General features: G+C 45.7%; 1 protein-coding gene across 1 annotated transcript in view; it reads left to right on the top strand.

Annotated features, from left to right (window-relative positions):
- Positions 1-26,126, top strand: part of LOC143929841 (C-type lectin domain family 2 member B-like) — an 88,260-nt gene that overhangs the window by 1,180 nt on the left and 60,954 nt on the right. The window contains exon 2 of the mRNA XM_077453816.1: positions 2,158-2,211. Within this exon, the coding sequence (XP_077309942.1) occupies positions 2,158-2,211 (54 nt within the window). The remainder of the gene's footprint in view (positions 1-2,157; positions 2,212-26,126) is intronic.

Here is a 26,126-nt window from a genome sequence, read left to right as displayed (position 1 = left end):
GTTAATATAATTAATATTCTATGATAGAGTGCAAAAAAAAAAGCTTAAAAGTGATTGATGATAAAGTGCAAATAGTGCTTGAAAATCTTATGTACCCTGTACGTGCTAAAATATAGTGCAATGATCAAATAAGAACAATAGTAAGAGCCCTAGCTCAAAAGATATATATGTGAGTGCCCTATAGGACCATTAATAATAAGTAATCAAAAACAATAAAAACAAAAAAATAATAAAAATAATAAAAATAATGAAAGGGCAAGCAGAACAAAAATAATGATAACATTAGGTTAATGTCCACAACACAGTTCTTTGATTGTGCAAAATCCAGCAAAATAATATTTTCATAAAGTGACTTTCGTACTCATGTACTCTTCAAGTGACTCGAGTGCTCCTCCACAAGGGTCCCCACTCACCAGATGTCCCTGCAGGGGTAGTGTGCATGTAAATCAGCTCCTTTAAGTGTATCTCAGCTTCAAGTACCATGCGATTCCGGGGGTCAGATCCAAGAAAGGTATATTCCTTCTTTATAAATATCAAGCTCAATAGTCTCCAGTGTTTTTCTGGCAATGTCTGCACACATGTTCCCACCAGGCCATAAATATTCTAATCAGTTTTGTTCTGTAAAGGCAAGCTAAAATGGGCTTGCGGCTGTTAGTCCCGCCAGGGCCTTGATTCAAAGAGATGGCGGCTCCCAAATGCTTGCTATAATGAAGCAGGAACACACAGCAAGCAGCCAAGGGGACTCGATCATTCAATGGTCTCGATTGAGATCACAGTTCGAGAAAGTACTCATTGATTGATGCTTGTAATCCAAAGCACTCGTATATAAAAGCAAATTTCCCTATAAGAAATAATAGAAACTCAGATGATTCGTTTCACAACCATTTATTCATAAGTGCTTCAGTTTATATTCCATATAAAAAGATTATAGCAATGTGACCAGGTTGTGTAACCATAAAATGTCCATCCACAAATGGAAGCCTCCACAAGGGGATTAGAAGAAAAATTCAGCAGGAACTACAGAGTATAAAAGAGAAGAGAGGAGCCTCTAAGTATAACAATATGGTTAAATTTAATGAAGGTACAACATTTAGCAACTCACATGGTTGATGATTAAAAGAGGCACATCAAGTATCCGGGGTAAAGCTGTCCAAATAGACCATCCCACGCACCGCCGGCTCTCACCGCTGTCACTTGCAATTGTGACCGGGAAGACTACCCTGCAGTAGAGCGATCTGAAAGCGAGGTTTGAAGCGCTCGTGGATCGTAGTGTGGAAGGGATGACGTCGATGGTGGTGAGGAGGCCAATCTATGTGGACTGCTTTACCCTGGATGCCTGCATCCTTAGATGCACCTGTTTTAATCATCAACCATGTGAGTTGTTAAATGTTGTAACCATATTGCTACACTAATGCCCTGTACACACAATCGGAAATGCCGCCAGCAAAAGACTGATGTGAGCTTTTGGTCGGAAAATGCGACCGTGTGTACGCTCCATCAGACTTTTGCTGGCGGCATTTCCGCCAGCAAAAGATTGAGAGCAGGTTCTCTATTTTTCGGTCGGAAAAAGTTCCTATCCGAAAATTCGTTCGTCTGTAGCAATTCCGACGTGCAAAATTCCTCCTACTCATGCTCGGAAACAATTCAACGCATGCTTTGAAGCACTGAACTTCATTTTCTCGGCTTGTCGTAGTGTTGTACACGTCACCGCGTTCTTGACGGTCGAGAACTTTTGTGTGTCCGTGTGTATGCAAGACAAGCTTGAGCGGAATTCCATCTGAAAAACTATCCAAGATTTTTCTGACGGAAATTCTGCTCGTGTATACCGGGCATTAGAGGCGCCTCTCTTCTCTTTTATACTCAGTTGTGATGTGACCCTACTCATATATCAAGGCATCGCTTGTATATCAAGTCAAAATTTCTAAAAATAAATAATTTGCTCGTCTTGCAAAACACTCGTAGACCAAGTTACTCTCAATCCAAGATTTTACTCTACATCTGAACTCATTATTTGGAGAGATATCCACAAATGTTTGGCCATATTGCGTAGTTGTGTACTTTTCTTTGCTGCTCCTATACTGTACATTGATATATTGCTGACCTAACAGTAGATAATTTATGTTTTTATGAAATTTTTTTTTTTCTCTCTCTGTACAGGAGATGCATTGATCCAAACATACATAGATCCCAAACGTGTTACAACTGAACAAGGTATGAAAAAAGTGTACGTATGTATGACTGTGTACTGAGCTGTATGGATGTTCCTTTGCTGAGTGTTTGTTTTAGGCTGGGTTCACACCAGTGCGAATTGAATGAGGGTTTCCCCACATCCAATTTGCATAGCAGGAGATTGTCACCAGCTCTCTATGGAGCCGGTTCACACATCTCCGGGTGGCTGCGGAGAAGCTTGCACAGGAGTCCTGTGCGTCTTTGGCTCAGTTTCAGGGCCGGGTTCAGGCAAAAAATTGGCCCCGATTCCTCCTTAAAGTTGGGAACAGGGATGCACCAGACCTAGGGTTGCCACCTTTTTTCAAGCCAAACACTTTAGCAGCGCACAGCAATTTTATTTTTAAGGGGAACACTGTGGACTCTGGTGTAAAGGGGAACTCTGATGTAAAGGAGTTACTGCTCACCAGACCTCCAACTTACATCAGAGTTCCCAGCAGTCCCCCTTAAATTAGGGTCCTTGAAGCCCCCCTTGCATCAGAGTCCACAGGGCACCCCTTACCTTAGTGTTCTCCCTTGCTTTGAGGCAGGAGTGAGCTCACTCACCTGAGGATGGAGGCTCAGGCATCGACACCTTCCATCCACCATGTATCTGAGCGGAGTTGTTGAGCTTCAAACTTCCAGCCCACACATCCCTTTCCTGAGGCACAGAACACTGGGGGTTGGAGCGTGGATGGGCAGGCAGAGGGGTTAGGGGTGGGAAGGGGAGCAGCAGATCAAGCCCTCTCTCCTGTCTGTGTATGGGAGTGGGGCCCCTGTGTGCACTTGGCATTTGTGATACTTGATTGCTTGGGGAGCCACAGTCCATTCAGAATATTGTGTCCAGGTTTCAGATGGTCTGAAATCCGGACACATGATTCAAAACTCAAACTGTCCAGGCGAATCCCGGACAGGTGGCAACCCTAACCGGACCCCCTGCTGCATCTGGCTCTAGTGTGAACCCAGCCTTAGTTTGGGATGGTTCTGTTTTAACATGCCTAGCTATTTCCATTGAAACTATACAAAAATGGCAACCACCCCAATTTCTACCTAGATTTTGAAGTAAGGTGCGCATGGAAGGGTGTTTCAGCATATTATTTTATATTTACATTTTTTTCTGTAGCCCAAGAGATATGTAAACCAGTATATCCTGAAAACCTCTATCTCTTTGTGATGTGAAAAAGGAAAAACAAAAATAAGTAAAGTGACTTTCCATTAACTACAGATCATGAACTGTTGTTCTGTCAAACATTTCCATCAGGAATTATTATCACTATATCAATCCAGCCAATGCAGTTTTAAAATGGCAAATCCCTACCTCCAATCAGATCCCTACACACAATTTGTTCTGAAGAGAGGGCGATAAGGGAGTCATGTGGAGGGGCCTGTCAGGTCTGGAGTAGTAAGATGGCACTTGTTCTAAGTTCCTCCTAATATGGAACCGTGACAGAAGGGGGCAGTTGGATCGCCATCAAGGCAAACATTGGCCGGGAATTTGAGAGCACAGGATCATCACTACTTTGAAGCTGATAAGTGTGCTAATATTAAAACAGATTTCATATGGTGGTTCACATTAATGGCTTCCTCCCAGAACACTTCTTAGCCCTTGTACACACGGTTGGACATTCCGATGGACAATGTCCGATAGGACCGTGTTGTCGGATAATCCGACAGTGTGTGGGCTCCATCGGACTGTTTCCATCAGAGTATCCGACGGACCAAGTTTTCCAGCTGAGCTATAAAATTTTCAAACAACATGATCCGATCGGACTTTGTCCGATCATGTGTAGAGAATTCCGATCAGACAAAGTGCCACGCATGCTCAGATCAAATTCCTAGACCAAAGCTATTGGCTACTAGCCTGAGCGTAATCCCGTCCTAACGAAATAACGTCATCACGTTAAGTACGATCGGATTTTCTGACAACTTTGTCTGACTGTGTGTATGCAACAGTTTTGGACAAAATCTGTCAGACAAAATCCAACGGATTTGGTTGTCGGAATGTCCGACCGTGTGTACAAGGGCTAATAGTCCATCGGGCTTCTTATTATACATTACTGTAGATATGATGGGAAAAAAATTCAGCATTCAAAAGCACAAATTTTCAGAATGTTTCAGTGAAGAACTTCTTAATGACTTCAATGCAGGGCCATCTTAAGAGTATTATAGGCCCCCAGGCAATACAGTGCACTGGGGCCCTGTCTATACAATCACGCACGAGAATAAAAATGCAAATTATCAATCAATCCAGTGTAATCCAGCTAGATTGGTACTGAAACCATCATTTGGCAAAAAATTAGCCCTAAAACCTAACTATGGCTTTAGGAATATTAATTTTCAAACATATAGCCCGTGCTCGTCAGAAGCCGGCGCTCCACAAGAAATTACAGATTGAAATGAGACAGTACAAAAGCACTAATTATTTATTAAATTTGCGATACTTCTTTGTAGAGAATTCCTTTATAATTGGCTTGAAGTCAATGGTTTCTCTATACATGGGTGAAAGCCAGTTCAAACACTGCTGCCCCATTGTGCTTTTGATGGGCACAGTGGGAGCGTTTGATGAGCACAGTGGCTGCTTTTGATGGGCACAGTAGCTGCTTTTGATGGGCACAGTGGCAGCTTTTGATGGGCACAGTGGCTGCATTTGATGGGCACAGTGGCAGTGTTTGATGGGCACAGTGGCAGAGTTTGATGGGCACAGTGGCAGCTTTTGATGGGCACAGTGGCTACGTTTAATGGCACAGTGGCTACATTTAATGACACAGTGGCAGTGTTTGATGTTTGATCTCCTTTCGCTTTCCACAAGCACTGCTGACAGACAGCACTAACCAGGTAAGCATGGAAATGTTGACACCAGGTATGTTTATACTTACACCCTCTAGTGGTAAACACAGGCATGACATCATCCACTCATTTAAAGCGGGGTTCCACCCTAAATGGAACCTCCGCTGATCGGAACCCTCCCACCCTCCGGTGTCACAATTGGCACCTTACAGTGGGGAGGGGGGTGGAGATACCTGTCAAAGACAGGTATTTACACCCACTTCCGGGCATAGACTCCCGTGGGAGTCTATGTCATATCCTGTCCTGCCGCGCTGTCTGCTGGTACACACACGGGTCCCAGTGACAGCGCGGAGAATTTCTATTGAGCTGCGCGACTCGCGCATGCGCAGTAGGGAATCGGGAAGTGAAGCCGATTCGCTTCACTTCCTGATTCCCTCACCTAGAATGGTGACGGCAGCAGCCGAGGGCCGAGCGATCGATCGGCCTCGGCTGCCGGCATCGCTGGAACCCGGGACAGGTGAGTGTCCATTTATTAAAAGTCAGCAGCTGTAGTATTTATAGCTGCTGGCTTTTAATATTTTTTTTTTAGGTGGAATCCCTCTTTAAGAAGTCCATAAGAGTTTCTCAGGATCTTCTTTAACTTACCATTCCCGCCGCAGAATACTGCTGGAAAAATCGCAGACAGACCCAATTTTCTTCACCCAATCATGGCGGGTCCTGTCATGACAGACCTCCAAGGACCAGCTCCCCTTTGCATATAGGGTCCACTCCCTTCTTTGTTTCTGGTTCTTTGAATGGATCCGATTGCATAGCCCCCTGTTCCTTATCCAGGATCACCTGTGGAGCTCTTCTTAGCACTTTATTAACCGTGACCAACACCTTAGACACTGTCGAAAAAACGGAGGTACTCCCTGTATGGTTTTAAATAGAGGGGGACTTCCTGTCTTTGATTATGACAGTGTCCAGTCACCTATAGGTGGCGTATAACCCACATAGTAATGACTATGGTGCACTGTGTCCCATGATGTACGATAAAGAAATATGGTTTTGTGGGTCTTTCACAAATTCTGAAAACTGTTAGGGAAAAATGAAAACCTTCAGATTTTTTGAGAAATTTGGATAGTTCCCATTTTGCGTACGTTAGATTTTCACCATTTTGCAAAAAGGCGTAATGTATTTATTTATTAACTCCATAAGTGTTAAGCTTTTGTACTTGGTAAGACATTAGTAGAAATTTTTATCTGCTAATAATGGTTTTAGTGTATTTTTTGCAAATATATTGGTTTGATAAACATTTGCGCAAATACAGCGGGGTCTAAAAAATCAGTAACACCTCCTTTTTTTCACTGGTCATGTGCTTTCTGAAAATATATAGTTTGGGGGGTCTTTTACAAACTTTGAAAGCTGTGAGTGAAAAATAAAAAAGCAAAAGGAAGAATTTCAAAAATGGTCTGGCCACCTGTACAAAATAGAGCACAGGGCCTGGCAGTGAAAGGGTTATATCAACTTTGCTTTGTTTTGGAGATATTGCAGGTACGAGATACACACATACATGCAGGGCATCTGTCAAGCTTCAACAAAGCTTCAAAAGAGCATCACGAAAACATCACTGATGCTTCAGCGAAGCATCACCAAAGCTTAATCGAAGCACCACCGAAGCATCAAAAACACATCATAAAAGCATGTTGAAGGTAGGTGCTTTAGTGTACGTTGAAGTCAAAGCAAGTGTAAATGATCCCTTCCCAGATATCAAGCAATTATGCTGCAAGTTTAAAAATGACTTGTTAAAGGGGAGGGCCACCCTGAAAAACAAAAAAATGTTAAAAATTACAAAAAATCTAAAAAAAAAAAATGAAAAAAAATATTTTTTTTACTTACCAGAAATGCCTGTTGCTAGGCACTTTCTCCTAATCTTCCTCTTCCTCCTCCGCGGAGATCTTCTGTCTTCTGTCTTCGTCGCGGCGTCTTCTGGGTAATGAGTCGCGCTGTGTTCTGGGAACTGTGTGTTCCAGAACACAGCGCGTCCCATTCAGAAAGCGCTGCGGGACTCGTGCATGCGCAGTAGCTGCGGGACTCGCGCATGCGCAGTAGGAAACGGGCAGTGAAGCCATAAGGCTCCGCTGCCTGTTTCCCTTACAAGGGATGGCGGCGCCGGGACCCGAGAGCCGAGGGACGGGTCGGCCTCGGGCGGCCGACATCGCGGGTGCCCTGGACAGGTGAGTGTGTTTATTAAGTCAGCAGCTGCAGTGTTTGCAGCTGCTGACTTTTTTTTTTTTTTTTTTTTTTTTTTTTTATAACCGGCCCTCCGCTTTAAGCTATTGCTAGACTTGCCAGGCTTCACAAGTTTGTTGCACAATTGCAGCAAGTCCACATTGCGTGACTCCAGATCAACATTCATTGCAAACATTCTGCATGTTCTGGTTCAGTTATGTTGTGCAATAGTCATCCCACAACAGGGGTCACTGTGGCTGAATTTTCATGCTGTAGTCTTGCAGAGCTCTTGCTGTAGACTCAACACTGCAACTTTGCTTTTGCTAGAGACTTGCCACGCAAATGTTCTACAAATTGTAAAAGTGCTAGAACTTGTGCTGCTTGTGCTCTGCAAGTGTACAACTTATGGCAAGTTATCCCTGGGTTATTCCTCATATCACTTAAAGTGTTAATTGTTGAAGTGTTAATTGCCGTAATTCAATCACATAAGTCATATATACCATTCCACTGTATTTTTATTTTATTTTTTAAATCCTCTAAGTACATTATTGCTGCAATGATGTTGTGTGGTCACGTGACCATTCCTTGTTTTTTTATCATCTGCAGGGAAAGATCCTCAGGGGAGGGGCTTCTATTACTCTGCTGATGTATGCTCTCCACATTGTGAGTCTATGTCTGGCCAGCCCTAATTGGTGCTGGTCACATGACTAAAAAATAAAACCAGAAGAGCAATTCAAATTAGACTATAAATATTAACCACTTCCCGTCCACCCTAAAGCTACTTTTGCTACTACCACTGCTGCGGCTCACTTTCGCTGTCATTACACACAGCGGAAGCTGAACGGCCAGTGCCAGGTACTGTTTACAGTTCCCTATAAACCTAATAAACCCAAATGTAAGTAACCCACATAGTGTTTAGCAATAGGAGGACATGGAGGAGGGACAGAGGAGAGTGTTATTTACCACTGTATATACACCCACATGTGTGACTTCATAGTCACGTGGTCTGCATAGATAAGAAAAAGGAGGAAATTAAGAGCTTAGAAAGGAAATGAAGCTAGGAGCATGCTCAGTAGAGGACAACAGCTGATCAACACAATCTCAGGCTGCTATGGGGACACAGAAGATGGGAGGGACAGCTGAAGGCAGGATCAACCAGGCATATTTCACTCTAAACAAAACAAATGCTTTAGTGGCTTTGTGAGTATGCACACTCTGTTATATAGCATGTAATGAGAGTTTTTCATAGTCTGGGTTTAATGACAGCTTGCGGCATGCAGTTGAGAAGGTGAAGTGAGCATTAACTTTGCACTGCAAGTGCACTTGGAAGTGCAGTCGCTGTAAATCTAAGGGGTAGATCTGAAATGAGGGGAAGCTCTGCTGATTTTATCATCCAATCATGTGCAAGCTAAAATGTTTTTTATTTTCCTTGCATGTCCCCCTCTGATCTACAGCGATTTTACTTCCAAGTGCATGACATCTGTAGGACTCTAAGCCCAGTGTATTATAAACCTTTTACTCCTCCAAATACCCTTAACCACTTCCCGTAACCCAACTTAAACAAACGACTGGACTACATATGGATTAAATGGCCATCCGGCCGTATTTTATTTAACAAATCTGTTTCATAAATAACATAAATAACTTTAAAATAACCGTAAACCTTCCCAGCCTTTCAACGGGTCATGGGTAGTAGCATAATAACATACTGGTCACTGCGAACGACTTTTGAACTTTGACCTCTTGACCTCCAGACAGAAACCCCTGTCTCGGAGGCTATACCTAAATCGTCGCAGTGACCTACCCCTTTTAACCCTTCCAGGTTAACCCCTCGTAACCTGGAAGTACCAATAAACCACCCCCATCCATGGATGGGTACAACAGTTTACTACCCGTACCTCCCATTATTACTTTAAAACTGCCAAAGAACCGCCTGGCTCCCCTTGGAGCACCCAAAAAACCTCCCAACAAACGACCCTCACTCCACAACTAGGGAGGGTGGGTGGGGATCACTTCCTCCTCCGCTCTGTGACTGAGCGCAGCACGTCCTGGAATCACGGAGCTACGCGCTGGCTCCGCCCCCTGGCTCCGCCCACCTGGCCTCCTTAAAGCGGCCCTGATTTTCCTAAAAACGGCGACTGTGCAGTCCAGCACATGTCATGCCGTCCCTGCGCCCACCCCCTACGGCTGCTAGCTCCGGGACTCTCTATTCTGTGCACTTTCAGTGCAAAGTGGATTTGCCTTTAGTAAATAACTCCCACTGTCTGCTAACACCTTTTCCTTCCCAGTACTAAAGTGAGACTCAGACTGCACTGTTTGATATTCTCTTAGGCCCCTTTCACACCGAGGCGGTTTTCAGGTGCTACAGCGCTAAAAATAGCGCCTGAAAAAAAAACTACCTACCCAGCGTGATTATACCGCCGGCAAAGCGGCGCTGCATTGGCGCTTTGCGGGCGGTTTTAACCCCACTAGCAGCCACATACCGCCGCTAAAAATAGCGGCACTTTACCGCCGACGCCCCACCGCCCCAGTGTGAAAGGGGCCTTACTAGTTGTGACAGGAGTACTAATAGTATACAATGCAATACTGTCTGCAGCCATGAATGATACAGCCACAGCACCTGTGAAACTCAGTGTGATCAGCAGCATGATAATAATGATCACATGTGCTGTGGCTGTATCATTCATGGCTGCAGACAGTATTGCATTGTATACTATTAGGGCCCTTTCACGCGGGCGGATCTGTTTTTAGACATCCGCTTGCTGAGGGGAGATCGCTCAGTTGATCCCCGCTAAGCCAGCGGATGACAAGTCCATCTCCGCTCACTGTGCAGAAATGGACCTGTCAGAGCCCAGCTCTCATCTATGGGGGGGGATTGGATGAAAACGGACTGCCTGTCCATTTTCATCTGATCTGATTTGATCCGCCAGATGGATGGAAAATAAGGTTTCCATCCGTCTGGATTTAGTGGAGCGGGTTGGATCGGGGCAGATCGGGTGTCAGCGGACATGTCAACGCTGACATTCATCGCTCCATAGAGATGTATAGAGCGTCTGTTCAGGTCCACCTGACCTGACAGGCGGATCTGAACTGTCCAACCATCTGAAAGAGCCCTAACTCAGGGTTTCTTTTTTCAGCTGAAATGTAGTACACCCTAAACCCTGGACCCTGTACGTAGCACACCCTGGACCCTGTACCCTGTGCGTAGCACACCCTGGACCCTGTACCTAGCACACCCTGGACCCTGTGCATACCACACTCTGGACCCTGTGCATACCACACCCTGGACCCTGTGCATACCACACTCTGGACACTGTGCATACCACACCCTGGACCCTGCGCATACCACACTCTGGACACTGTGCACACCACACCCTGGACCCTGTGCATACCACACCCTGGACCCTGTGCATACCACACCCTGGACCCTGTGCATACCACACTCTGGACTCTGAGCATACCACACCCTGGACCCTGTGCATACCACACTCTGGACACTGTGCATACCACACTCTGGACCCTGTGCACAGGGCCGGACTGGCCTACCGGGATACCGGGAAATTTCCCGTTAGGCCGTCTGTACTCGGTGCCCTGGGGCCGCTTTTGTCCCTGTGCTGGCTGGCGTCAGCCCAATAAACTGCAACTTCTGATCTGGCTCCGCCTCCGTCCATTGATATGCCTGAGAGTGAGGGGAGGAGCATGAGAACGCTGACTCCTAATTGAATTTCAGCCCGTGCGGCGCCAGCACCGCTGATTTCTTCTGCTTTGACTCGGCCCGCCCACTAGACGTCTGCACGAGGAGAATAGGAGGACGGCCGCCCCTGGATCAGAACAGAAGAACCCCTGCCCTGAGCACTGTGTCACTCTGTCTCTCTCCCTCCCCCTGTCTCTCTTCTTTCTCTAATTTTTTGCAAGTAAAAAAGAGTGCATTTTTTCAATTGTTTTTGCAGTTTTTTTTGGGGGGGGTGCAAAGTACTGAAAAGACAAACAAATATCAATTGCCACCACTGTACCCATCAAACGCAGACACTATGCCAAACGCAGCCACTGTGCCCGTCAAACGCAGCCACCGTGCCCTCCAAACGCAGCCACCGTGCCCTCCAAACGCAGCCACCGTGCCCTCCAAACTCAGCCGCCGTGCCCGTCAAACGCAGCCGCCGTGCCCGTCAAGCGCAGCCGCCGTGCCCGTCAAACGCAGCCGCCGTGCCCGTCAAATGCAGCCACCGTGCCCATCAAATGCAGCCACCGTGCCCATTAAACGTAGCCACTGTCTCTCTCCCTGTCTCTCTCCCTGTCTCTCTCTCTCTCTCTCTCTCTCTCATTTTTTGCAGCTAAAAAAGTGCTTTTTTAAATATATTTTTGCAGTTTTTTTTTGGGGGGGGGGGCGCAAAGTACTGAAAAAATAAAATAAAACTCAATTGCAGCCTCACTGTGCCCATAATTTGCCACCACTGTACCCATCAAACACAGCCACTGTGCCCTCAAACGCAGCCACCGTGCCGACCAAACGCAGCCACTCTCTCTCTCCCCGTCTCTCTCCCTGTCTCTCTCTCTCTCTCTTTCTCTCTCTCATTTTTTGCAGCTAAAAAAAGAGTGCTTTTTTAAATATGTTTTTGCAGTTTTTTTTGGGGGGGGGCAAAGTACTGAAAAAATAAAATAAAACATCAATTGCAGCCTCACTGTGCCCATAAATTGCCACCACTGTACCCATCAAACTCAGCCACTGTGCCCGTCAAATGCAGCCACTGTGCCCTCAAACGCAGCCACTGTGCCCTCAAACACAAACATTGTGCCCTTCAAACTAAGCCACTGTGCCCTTCAAACTCAGCCACTGTGCCAAACGCAGCCACTGTGCCATCAAACGCAGCCACCCTACCCATAAATTGCCGCCCCTGTGCGCATCAAACGCAGCCACTGTGCCATCAGACGCAGCCACCGTATCCATAAATTGCCAACACTGTGCCATCAAATGCAGTAACTGTGTCATCAAACATAGCCGCTGTACCATCAAACACAGCCATTGTACCCATAAATTGCCACCACTGTGCCATCAAGCGCAGCCACTGTGCCACTGCCATCAAACGCAGCCACTGTAACCATCAAATGCCACCAGTTTGCCCCATCAAATGCTGCTAGTGCCCCCCCCACCTGGCACTTACCTCGGGTCAGCGCTGTCCTCCACGCTCCCCACCTTCCACGCTCCCTCCAAGTCCTCAATGTCTTCTCCCGTCCTCTCTTGCTATGATTGGACGCCTGATAGGCATTCAATCACAGCGCCTGTCGCTTCAGCCAATCAGGTGACAGGTAACCAGACCCGATGCACCTGATTGGCTGAGAGGCGGGTCAGTGTTAGGGAACCAATTTATTTGATTCTCTAACACAGTGCTGTGTCATCAAACGTAGCCGCTGTATCATCAAACACAGCCACTGTACCCATAAATTGCCACCACTGTGCCATCAAACGCAGCCACTGTATCCATAAATTGCCATCACTGGGCCATCAAGCTCAGCCACTGTGCCACTGCCATCAAATGCAGCCACTGTGTCATCAAACGTAGCCGCTGTACCATCAAACACAGCCACCGTACCCATAAATTGCCACCACTGTGCCCATCAAACGCAGCCACTGTGCCATCAAACACAGCCACCGTACCCATAAATTGCCACCACTGTGCCATCAAACGCAGCCACTGTTCCAAAAGCAGCCCTTGCGCCCGTCAAAAACGCAGCCCTTGCGCCCGTCAAACTCAGCCACTGTGCCCGTCAAACGCAGCCACTGTGCCCGTCAAACGCAGCCACTGTGCCCGTCAAACGCAGCCACTGTGCCCGTCAAACGCAGCCACTGTGCCCTCAAACGCAGCCACTGTGCCCGTCAAATGCAGCCACTGTGCCAAACGCAGTTTTTTTGGGGGGGGGGGCGCAAACTGAAAAAAATAAATAAATAAAACATCAATTGCAGCCTCACTGTGCCCATAAATTGCCACCACTGTACCCATCAAACGCAGCCACTGTGCCCTCAAACGCAGCCACTGTGCCAAACGCAGCTCTTGCGCCGTCAAACGCAGCCTCTGTGCCTGTCAAATGCAGCCTCTGTGCCTGTCAAACGCAACCACTGTGCCTGTCAAACGCAACCACTGTGCCTGTCAAACGTAACCACTGTGCCTGTCAAACGCAACCACTGTGCCCATCAAATGCGGCCACTGTTCCAAACGCAGCCACTGTGCCCGTCAAACGCAGCCACTGTGCCCCTCAAACGCAGCCACTGTTCCCCTCAAACGCAGCCACTGTGCCCCTCAAATGCAGCCACTGTGCCCTCAAACGCAGCCACTGTGCCCGTCAAATGCAGCCACTGTGCCAAACGCAGTTTTTTTTTGGGGGGGGCGCAAACTGAAAAAAATAAATAAATAAAACATCAATTGCAGCCTCACTGTGCCCATAAATTGCCACCACTGTACCCATCAAACGCAGCCACTGTGTCCTCAAACGCAGCCACTGTGCCAAACGCAGCCCTTGCTCCGTCAAACACAGCCACTGTGCCCGTCAAACGCAGCCCTTGCCCATCAAACGCAGTCACTGTGCCAAACGCAGCTCTTGCGCCGTCAAACGCAGCCTCTGTGCCTGTCAAATGCAGCCTTTGTGCCTGTCAAATGCATCCTCTGTGCCTGTCAAACGCAACCACTGTGCCCTCAAACGCAGCCACTGTGCCCTCAAACGCAGCCACTGTGCCCTCAAATGCAGCCACTGTGCCCATCAAACGCAGCCACTGTTCCAAACGCAGCCACTGTGCCCGTCAAACGCAGCCACTGTGCCCGTCAAACGCAGCCACTGTGCCCGTCAAACGCAGCCACTGTGCCTGTCAAACGCAGCCACTGTGCCCTCAAACGCAGCCACTGTGCCCGTCAAATGCAGCCACTGTGCCAAATGCAGTTTTTTTTGGGGGGGGCGCAAACTGAAAAAAAAAAATCAATTGCTGCCTCACTGTGCCCATAAATTGCCACCACTGTACCCATCAAACGCAGCCACTGTGCCCTCAAACACAGCCACTGTGCCCTCAAACGCAGCCCTTGCCCATCAAATGCAGCCACTGTGCCAAACGCAGCCCTTGCTCCGTCAAACACAGCCACTGTGCCCGTCAAACGCAGCCCTTGCCCATCAAATGCAGCCACTGTACCAAACGCAGCCCTTGCGCCATCAAACGCAGCCCTTGCGCCATCAAACGCAGCCTCTGTGCCTGTCAAACGCAGCCACTGTGCCTGTCAAACGCAGCCACTGTGCCCTCAAACGCAGCCACTGTGCCGTCAAATGCAGCCACTGTGCCAAACGCAGTTTTTTTTGGGGGGGGGGGCGCAAACTGAAAAAAAAAAATCAATTGCTGCCTCACTGTGCCCATAAATTGCCACCACTGTACCCATCAAACGCAGCCACTGTGCCCTCAAACACAGCCACTGTGCCCTCAAACGCAGCCCTTGCCCATCAAATGCAGCCACTGTGCCAAACGCAGCCCTTGCTCCGTCAAACACAGCCACTGTGCCCGTCAAACGCAGCCCTTGCCCATCAAACGCAGCCACTGTACCAAACGCAGCCCTTGCACCATCAAAGGCAGCCCTTGTGCCATCAAACGCAGCCTCTGTGCCTGTCAAACGCAGCCACTGTGCCTGTCAAACGCAGCCACTGTGCCCTCAAACGCAGCCACTGTGCCGTCAAATGCAGCCACTGTGCCAAACGCAGTTTTTTTTGGGGGGGGGGGGGCGCAAACTGAAAAAAAAAAATCAATTGCTGCCTCACTGTGCCCATAAATTGCCACCACTGTACCCATCAAACGCAGCCACTGTGCCCTCAAACACAGCCACTGTGCCCTCAAACGCAGCCCTTGCCCATCAAATGCAGCCTCTGTGCCTGTCAAACGCAACCACTGTGCCCTTAAACGCAGCCACTGTGTCCATCAAATGCAGCCCTTGCCCATCAAACGCAGCCACTGTTCCAAACGCAGCCCTTGCGCCATCAAACGCAGCCACTGTGCCCGTCAAATGCAGCCACTGTGCCCTCAAACGCAGCCACTGTGCCAAACGCAGCCCTTGCACCGTCAAACGCAACCACTGTGCCCATCAAACGCAGCCACTATGCCCGTCAAACGCAACCACTGTGCCATCAAACGCAGCCACTGTGCCCTATGTATATATATATAATGCACTTTTCAAATGTGCTTTAAAATGTATGGTTTTCTTTTTATGAAGAAGAAAATAATGACGTTATGCTGCTGGGCTGGTATAATAATGCTATGGGGCTGGTATGAAATTATTTCCAGGGCTGGTTTTCATTCCCAGTCTGGCCCTGCCTGTGCATACCACACTCTGGACCCTGTGCATACTACACTCTGGACCCTGTACCTAGCACACCCTGGACCCTGTACCTAGCACACCCTAAACTCTGCACTCTGTACGTAGCACACCCTGAACCCTTCACTCTGTACGTAACGCTTCCTGAATTCCATAGATTGCACACCCTTAACCCTTCACTCTGTATGTAACTGGGTACTCAAGGCTGAACCCCCCACCCAGACTTTTTTTTATCTACAGCCCTACGCAAACCTTCTGCTGCACTGGACAGTGAATAAATAGGGAGTGCTCTGTGCTAAGCGACTTCCTGTTCATTCACAAACTGAAGCAAATTAAACATATTTTACTATGCTTCAGTTATGATTAAACACAGTGGGGGTTATTTACGAAAGGCAAATCCACTTTGCACTACAAGTGCAAAGTGCATTTGAAATCGCACTGAAAGCGCACTTGGAAGTGCAGTCGCTGTAAATCTGAGGGGTAGATCTGAAATGAGTGGAAGCGCTGCTGATTTTATCATCCAATCATGTGCAAACTAAAATGCTGTTTTTTTATTTTCCTTGCATGTCCCCCTCGAATCTACAGCAACTTTACTTTCAAGTGCACTTGCAGTGCAAAGTGGATTTTCCTTTAGTAAATAACCCCCACTGAGTGGGATCATTGTGTTCATTCAGAAAAGGAAGGGGCTAGTAAATGGCATATTGATTAGCCCCTTCTCCATCCTGAATTATCCCAGCAGCACTGTGGTGGGGGGCACAATACGCGTTGAAGCCCAGGCAGTAGGGCTAATTGGCACTGCCCAGAGTGAACAAGGTGTGCCCAGGCAAACCTGGAACACCCCCTGAACACTCCTATGGTAGTTGTGCTCTCACACGTGCTGCTCAGGGATCATGAGCCTTGTTGATTAGAGCACGGTACACAGGGTCGGATTTATAAAGGGACAGTGTATGAATCAATCGGTTCTGATGACGCAGGTTTACTAACCTGACAGCTGAGTATTCTAAATAGGAAACCTTAAATTTTGTTTGTAAATATTAAAGATTCTAACTACCAGCAAGAATAAGTCCTTACATTTAAAGAGCATCTGTCATTTCAGATCCATCCTGGCAGCACCTGTTAGCGGGCGTCCACTCACCCGCTGCCACCACATCCCTCACCTTGTTGTGTCACCACCACATCACCAGCCGTCCCATTAAAGTGAATGGGAATGTCGGTGAGTCCCCAGCGGGACAGAGGAGGAGCTACTGTGGGACAGAGATGACAGTTGCTCTTCAAAAATTATGATTTAAAATCGAGTTGATTTAAATCAAGCCTTTTTACTAGTGATTTAAATCAAATCCACCCTGGCCAGTATGGTATGTCCCTTGGCGGGAATGTCGCTCAGGCGGTTTTCAGGCGTTTTAGCTCTAAAAATAGCCTCTACATAACATCTGAAAACCGCCTCTAATTCATTTCAGTGTGTCTTTTCACACCGGGGCGGTGCGCTTGCGGGACGTTCTGAAAAGTCCTGCAAGCAGCATCTTTAGGGTGGCTCGGGGGGGCTGTATAAAGCTCTCCCAAACCGCCCTGTCCATTGAAATGAATGGGCAGCACTGCCAAAGGGCCTACAGAACGCTTCGGCAGCGCCACAACATGGGCGCTTTTAACCCCTTCTTTGGGATTAAAAGCGCCCCGCTACCGCCCGAAAAGCCGAGCTGGAAAAGCGCAGCCAAAACAAGTGGCGCTTTACCCCGACCGCTGGGTGGCCCTACTGTGAAAGGGGTCTAACTCAGTCTAGCCTGACTATGAGCCTGACCATTAGGAGGAGTTTTCAGAAGGAGGTTAGCAACAGTGTTCATTTTGTCCACTAAAACCGACTAAAACATTTTATTCGACTAACTTAGGTTCGGTTCACACTGAGGCAGCATGACTTGCAGTGCGACTGCCTCAGGTGACCTGCATCCATCTTCAGCGGCGGCTTGCAAATCGACTTCTGTATAGAAGTCAATGCAAGTCGCCTGAGGTCGCCCCAAAAGTAGTACAGGAATCTTTTTCTAAGTCGGAGCAACTTGTGTTGCTCCTATTAGAACGCCTCCACTGTACAGAATGGAGCGCGACTTGTCAGGCGGCTAAGTCGCCTGACAAGTTGCCCCAGTGTGAACCGAATCTGAAAGTGATACTATAGGTTCACATTTAAAAAAAAAAAAAAAAAAACATACATATACTTACCTCCACTGTGCAGTTAGTTTTGCACAGAGTGGCCCTGATTGTCCTCTTCTGGGGTCCCATGGCAGCTCTTGCGGCTCCCCGCATTAGATAACCCCCTTTGGGAAGCTCTCTCCCGAGGGGGTTACCTTGCAGGCATGCTCCCGTATCATACACTCGGAGTACATAGCCACCGAGTTTATGACTCAGCCTAGCCCCCCTGCATTTGATTGACAGAAGCGGGAGCCAATGGCTGCGCTGCTATCAATCTATCCAAGGAAGAGCCGAGAAGTCGTGGGGAGAACGACACTGGATCGCTCCCACAGAAGTTCTGGGTTCAGGTAAGTAAAATGGGGGCTGGGGGGGGGGGCAGAAAGTGCAAGGTGTTTTTTCACATTAATGCACAGCATGCGTTAAGGTGAAAAAACACAAGGCTTTACAACCCATTTTAATACCATTTTAGTCGACTAAAACTAAAACAATTGAGATGATTAAATAGGATTAAAACTAAAATGGCATTTTAGTCAAAAGACTAAGATTAAAACTAAATTGAAATTTGACGTCAAAAACTAACACTGGTCTGTAGTGCATGTTCACACCTCAATACCATAAATAATAACATATTACATGTTTCACTCCAGCAGTATATAAAGAGTTTGGAAATTGTAAAGAAATGCTTAAATAATGCATTACAACTTAACTGCACCCATTAGATTTTAGATGACTAAAATGTCCTGAAGATTTAGTCGACTAAATACGACTAAAACTAAATTGCAGAAGACTAAAATGGGACTTAGGACCCTTTCACACAGGCCTAAGACCGATTCAGGTCCGCCTGTCAGTTTTCTAGGTGGACCCGAACGTATGCCCCATACAGGTGTCAGCAGTGACATGTCCGCGGCCTTCTGACCCGCTTCGATTGGATGAAAACGGACTCTACGATCGGTCTTCATCCGATCCCCTATAGAGGAAAGCGGTGCTCTGACAGGTCGGTCCTTTGCACAGTGATCGACAGAGCAATCCCCCACTGAGCAGAGCGGAGCCCGTACACAGGCACGTTTTTGTGAAAGGGTCCTAAGGCTGCATGTACACGGGACGTTTTTACAACCTCTCCTGAACAATTTAAATTGACAAATAGTACCTCACATTTAAAACGTCCGTTTTGCTGCGTTTAGAAGCATTTAAAAAATAATAATTTATATATATTTTATATATATATATATATATATGATGAGCAGACGCTATTGTTTTTTTCTTAAATTTAATTACCTGAAGCTGTAGTTTGGCTCAGACTAATTTCTCTAAAGTTCTGGTTTCTGTACCAGTCCAGCTGGGTTGCACCGGTTCCCACCTGACCGTAGGTGTTGCTGTCACTGTCGGTGGGTGTGGAACAGCAGCAGGCTGGATGCATTGAATGCCACCTCTTGCTCAGAAATGGTTCAGTGGGTGTGATTTCCCTACTGTGCATTCTAGGAGAGGGTATTTAAGGTACAGACGCAATTTGTTTAGGTTCGTCCGTTGTTTCTGGGGTCCGTGATCCCAACCCCAGGACCCTCCTGGCCTGGGGTCTGTGTCGCATGGTCTTGCGCCTCGGGGCCAGCTGGTCCAAGGTTCTGCAACTGAGAGTGTAGGCCCAGGAATGTCTTGGGGCCTGCTGATCCAGGGGTGGTCCTGTGCTGTCTCGCCTGCAGGGAGAAGCCGAGGAAAGCTGAAGGATCCAGGGGAGGACTTTTCCAGTGGAGGACCGAGTGCAAGGCTGGTGTCTCTGGAGGAGCCTGGAAACTCAGTTTGAGGACGCAACCCGGATCAATATCCTTACAGTATCGCCGGGTCGGCTGAAAGAATCTGGTACTGTATGGTAGTTCTTCCTAAAAACTCTCAAGAATGTCTAAGTTCAACTAACAAGCCTGTGGCAGAGACTTTGTTTGGCATATCATCGGCTGCTGGGTCAAGTGAGAGGGGCCTATAAGGTGACTGTTGGATCCAGTCTGTGGAGCTGTTTGTCCTCTGGATCTGACTGATACCTCTAACCTGCAATTACCAGGTGCCTTAACTCCCCCTTATCCTCTAACCCTCTATTGAAGGGCTGTGTCTTGTGTCTTTCTTTGGTGTTACCCCTAAATAAATCTTCAAAAAAAACGCGTGTCTGATATATCTTAATTTGGGCTACTTTCCATGGGACCCCCTTTGATGAAGAGGCGAGCAGAAGAGGTAACAGTAAGCCCGAATAAAACCAGCAGCTCCTTCGGGGGTTAGTGGTACATATTCATATATATATATATATATATATATATATATATATATATATATATATTGAGCGGGTAAATGGAATCGCCGTTTATTTATATACAATTTTGTCATGATTATCAAAAACATGTATTCTGATTAAGCAAGTGTATTTGTTTCAAATACACAGGATGTGTTTTCAAAGCTGTCTTGATAGTGTCTAAATGCCAATCACACCTCCAGCTGTGAATGGCATTTTCCCAGAGAATCTGGAAGTGACACCTAGGTGCGAAGTGACCATCCCTTTGTGAATATAAATACAATTACAACTTGATTAGACCTTCAAAGAGACGCACAAGACTTCCCCCCCCCCTTTTTAGAATGTATAAATATAGTCAGATGCCTAGCTTGTGTCAGAACAACATATTTGAATGTATACCATGCACTGTACAAAGTTTGTTCTCCCTGCCTATGGCTAAAACCATAGGCTTGAATATTAAATACATCTTTTATAATGTGGTTCAGCAGTCAACATGTTATTGGAATCCCCTAACTTCTGGGGGTTCCCTAGCAATTGGTCCTTCGAGCCGGAAATAAAACTCTACAGACATCGCAAAGAAATGGAGCAGCACAAGCTGGGAATTAACTTCTGCTGGTAAAGGTAAGCTAATTTTTTGCTTACTGCAACTTCACCTTGTGCTGTGCCTATTTCTGTAAGTTGGTGTCATGTAGAAGTACTCTTTCCAAGAACCTTGACTGTTGAATTTTGTTATGTTTCTTTTTACTTTCCATACTATCTGTACTTATTACTGTCCTTGCAAGTGTGTGTTCTGTGTGAATGACTTGCCCTATTTCAGGTGCAATGTGTGCTTAGCTAGGATTTTTGCATTTCCTGCGTCTGGGTGACCAGCCAGGTCAAGAATCGGGTCTTCGGACTCAAGGGATCATTCATAGGCTGTGGCTGATAAGGTACTATGTGTGGTGAGGCCCTGGTTTATTGCTGAGGGTGACGACCTGCTTAAAAAACAGTGCTGCTTGAAACCATAGTACCAGTTTTGAATGAAATTCTATTTTTCGTTTCGCGTCTGCGTAGTTCTCCATAAAACGACACCATGAGCAGATGTACTATCTCTCCTATTCTGCACAGTGCCTATAAGCTGATGTGGAAGACTTTAGGAAGCAGAACTATCAGATTCTATACTCTAGAATTTTCTCCTATTGACATGTTTTTGTTACTGTACTGCCCCATTTGTTGGAATATGTGATGCTGTGTGACCTGCATGAGTGGCTTGTCTAAAGGAGTGCTTGTTACATTTGTGAACTGTTTTAATCTGTCTGTGTGACCCTATTCAGTTGTGTGCCTATCATATGTGCTGCCATGTATCTTGCATATAAGTGAACTGTTTCCTTTTTAGAAAGGAGTGTGTTACATCTTCCTTCTTTTTTTTAGCAGCTTCTGTGACTAACACCCCCCCTCAGTTGTGTGCCTGTCGGTCTGTGTGACTGATTAGTACAGTGTATAGTCTGGTACATATCCTTGGCCAGGATTGGAGGCCAGATATACAGTTCCTGCTATTATTAAGTAAAATTGTGTCTGTGTGACCATTGGATTTAATAATAGATGAATTCTTGAGGAAGTCTCACCACCGTGTGAGATGGGGAATTGTACCACCGAGTACACCTCAGATTGGGGTCTGTGTGATCCCACAGCTTCTCCTGGATTGCCAAAGATTCACCTTGGGAACAGGAGTGGCTGAGTCCCTCAAGGAATGGAACAAAAGCACACAGGGGTGTTGTACCACTAAAAGGCTATAAAAAAAAAAAGAGAGGAAATGAAAGAAACTTATTGTCCTGCATAATATTTTTGTCTACAGGGTAAATGTGAGAGTTATGTTTGTTGTATATATGTGTATGAGATCCATGGATTGTTATGTCATGTTAGTTGTATTAACATGCCCAAAGTTCTGTATCAGCAAAACAGTTGATTCAAACCACAACTTTACCTACATGGAGTTTGTGTGTTCTCCCTGTGCCTGCATGGGTTTCCTCCGGGTACTCCAGTCTCTTCCCATACTCCGGGGAAATGCTGGTAGGTTAATTGTATACTGTCTAAATTGTCCCTAGTGTATGTATGAATGTGAGTTAGGGACCTTAGGATTGTAAGCTCCTTGAGGTTAGGGACTGATGAATATGAAATAATAGTAACACAGTATGAATATGGATGGCATGATGATTTGTTTTGATGTTTGTGATGTATGTTTTAAAGTGACGGGACATTGCCACAAGGGCAATTCCAGGTAACAAGTCACTGAAACATTTAGAAGCAAGAAAAATATTTTGTCAGTAAAGTGTAAAAATTTATTAAAATTATAGAGACTAAAATTTTTATTTCTAACTTAAAATCGTGAACAATTTGATCTATATAATTTGGGTAAATATTGACTTAAAATTGTAAAACCATGTGCACTGTGTAGTTATTTTGCACTGTGGTAAATTTAATATGAAAACAAACGTAAAAATATTATATTTGCTTATTCTAAAAGAAAAGGTAATCTATATACTGTGAGCTAAAAATCTTTAATTTAAAATGCTTGCTGGGTGGCTAATAATGTGGTCATTGAAGCCACACCAAATACACTTAATAAAATTGATAAAAATAATTAAAGTAAAATGTTAAAAAGATTAATGACGTAAAGAAAGCCTTTTACTGATCATTAAAGTTTAAAAACAAGGGAGGTGATTGGGCTGGTCTATTACAAACAAGCCAGGGTGCGAATGAGACATGTGATATGTTCTTTCAAAGGATGAGTGAGCAAGTTGCTGCATGTTGTCAGAATGCAAATGAGGAAGTGATTGATGGTATCCTTAGAAGTGCTTTGATGAGTGGGTTTAACAAAAAAGTGAGTGACAGAATAAAGATAAGACCAGAATGGAGGTCAATGGGGTCCTTTTCTGTAATGGATTTGGCTAGAAACATAGAAAAGAGAAAGCCAGACCACAGAGAGTAATGTATGTATGGTAAATTTGTACCTGAAAATAGTGGTCATAAAAAAAATCAAGAATGATCAAGCTAAACCTCAAAATGAACCTGAACTAGAACAAAGGGAGTCCTCTTACCTGGGTAGATATTGACAAGAAGGCCAACCAGTGTCTAATAAAGCTTTTGAGAAAATTATGTATGCTGATGTTTCTCTCAAAGGTAATAACAGTCAAGATGCTTTTGTACCCCTTACTTTTTCTAATTTTCCACATGTTAATTTTGACTGTTTGGTGGATTCTGGGGCGGCCAAAGCGGTTCTAAAAGCAGAAAATATACCTTCTAGTATACTGAGAGGAAAAATAATTAATGGAATTGGACTGGGAGGAGTTCCATGCCCACTTCAAGAAACCAAACCTGTTAAACTGAAATTAGGAAACCAAACAGAGATCATTACTAGTCTCTTAGTGTCCTCATCTACTCCTGAGAATCTTCTAGGGTCGGATGTCACAAATACAGGCCTGCATTCAGTATACACCTGATGGAATTAAAGTAACAACCCCCCTATCTGATGAGGTGTTAAATCAAGCTTCTGCTGCCATACTACTAGCTAAATGTGTAGATACAGCTGACATTCCTGGCTTGAGTCAAGTACCTAAGACTCTATGGGCAATTGACAGGTATGATGTTGGATTGTTGAATGTGACACCTGTACATGTCAAACCTAAAGGAAGGAGCTCACCTTCCACGTAAGCCGCTGAATCCACAACAGATAGGAGGGATACAATCAAAACTTGACCGATATCTGGAAAAGGATGTAGTTGCCAAATGTACTTCACCTGCAAATACTCCTCTACTTCCAGTTAAAAAAAAAAAAAAAAAGGGGTGAACCAAGACAACCAACTGTATATCGGTTGGTACATGATTTAAGGGAGGTAAATAAGCTAATAGAAGAAGATACCCCTATTGTTCCAAATCCACACACTCTGCTGACTCAAATTCCTCCCACAGCTACCTGTTTTTCTGTTATTGATTTGGCTAATGCATATTTTTCTGTTCCTATTACCATAGAGTGTCAGCATTATTTTGCATTTACTATGGCCGGCTAGCAGTATACCTGGAAGAGGCACCCTCTGGGTATGATCCAAACTCAGACCCAGGAGCTCATACTCTAAACCCAGGAGATTGGGTGGTGGTAAAGAAACACGTACGAAAAGGGCTTGAACCCAGGTACGAGGGCCCATTTCAGATGCAACTAGTGACACACACAGCAGTGAAACTCTAATCCAAAGACTCCTGGATACACACTAGCCATTGCAAAAAGGTCACAGAACCTGCAGAATGAAGGTGGTATTACTCTCATGTTGTTTTTACAACACTAATCTCTGCTTTACATGTTGATCAAAATCATTATTTCTCCTTACTTAATGTAACTGCCTTTATGCTAAACAAGACCAACTGTTGGATTTGTGGGGCACAGCTAGAGCATGGTAAGCAAGGCTATCTGCTGACTACAACTCCATTTTACTGGGATAATGAGACTAGTGAGTTTAACATTAATATTAGAGATGTATGTAAAGCCAATTTTTCTATTGAACAATATAGATTAACACTCCAATATCCAGGTAAAGGGAAATACTGCTATAGGAGAACAGACGAGAGTACATTTGTACCGGGGAGTAATACTACAATCACAGTTAGAGGTAAACAAAAAAAAAAAAACAATCGTAATTCCTGATAAAAATACTACTGTGTATCAACTAGGGCATGGCAAATGTCAATATAAATTGAAGAATTGTACTAACACACCATCTAACTGCCAGTGTGTGAATGAATGAATGAATGAATGAAATACTTATATAGCGCACAATGCGAACTGAATCGCCTCTAGGATTGAAGATCAATCAAGAAGAAATAAATTACACTGTTAATTGGACTTGTATGAATGAGCCCATGGAGGCATGGATGGAAAATGGTAATGTCGAAGTAAACGTATATGATTGTCTTCAATGTCTGAATATAAGTGATAATCAGACTCAGAAAAATATTGTATTCCAGGCCCATTTAATGCTAAAATACTATGAGTGCACCATACTCCCCTTAAACGTATTCTTTATATGTGGAAATAATGCTTACCGATTTATCCCTAAATAATTTCAAGGCACCTGTTATTTAGGATATGTGCCTCCACAAGTAAGCTATTTTAAGCACCTCCCAACAGGAAGTTCCCAAAGGCACTCTAGAAAACATAGAGATGTACCTGTCAGCAATCATCTCCTTAAAGGGACTGATGGAGTCTGGGAAGACGGATATGTACCAGACCATTTTGATATTAGTGAAGGTGATAGATTAGCAGCTATAATACTTCCCATGTATGGCCCAGCCAGAGCTATACAAATGATAAGGAGACTGGCACGAATAATGGAAAAAAATAGTGAATGAAACGACCGAAACTGTTATCCTCCTAAATGAAGAACAAAAACAGCTTCGGATAGTGGCCCTACAAAATAGAATGGCCCTCAATTACTTGTTAGCTGAACAAGGAGGAGTATGTGCATTAATTAATGACACTTGCTGTACGTATATACCGTATATACTCGAGTATAAGCCGAGATTTTCAGCCTCTTTTTTGAGGCTGAAAGTGCCCCCCTCGGCTTATACTCGAGTCATCGCTGTCTGCCTGCTCGATCAGCGTGTCGAGCAGACAGACAGCGGCCATTCTATAATTCAAAAGCCGCGCCTCCGGCTCCGCCTTCGCCTGTGATAGGCGGAACACTGAATTTCCCAGCAGCCTGTGTTCCGCCTATCACGGACATCGTCTCATCCTCGTACTACGGACGAGGATGAGACGATGTCCGTGATAGGTGGAACACAGGCTGCTGGGAAATTCAGTGTTCCGCCTATCACAGGCGAAGGCGGAGGCGCGGCTTTTGAATTTTACAATGGCCGCCGAGGCGCCGACGAAGAGCAGCGATCCTGGCAAGGCACGGGACGGAGGCAAGGCAAGGCACGGCACGGGACGGGATGGAGGCAAGGCACGACACGGGACGGAGGCAAGGCACGGCACGGGACGGAGGCAAGGAGGCAAGGCACGGGACGGAGGCTCGGGACACAGGCTCGGGACACAGGTAGGCTGGACACACACACACACACACACACACACACACACACACACACACACACACACATGGACACACACA

Source organism: Lithobates pipiens, unplaced genomic scaffold, assembly GCF_037356315.1.
Source record: "Lithobates pipiens isolate NorthernLeopardFrog02 unplaced genomic scaffold, aLitPip1_a1.2 Scaffold_25, whole genome shotgun sequence".
In the NCBI taxonomy this organism is placed as follows: domain Eukaryota; kingdom Metazoa; phylum Chordata; class Amphibia; order Anura; family Ranidae; genus Lithobates; species Lithobates pipiens.
The sequence above is the reverse complement of the archived record's forward strand: the minus strand, read 5'-3'. Positions and strand labels throughout refer to the sequence as shown.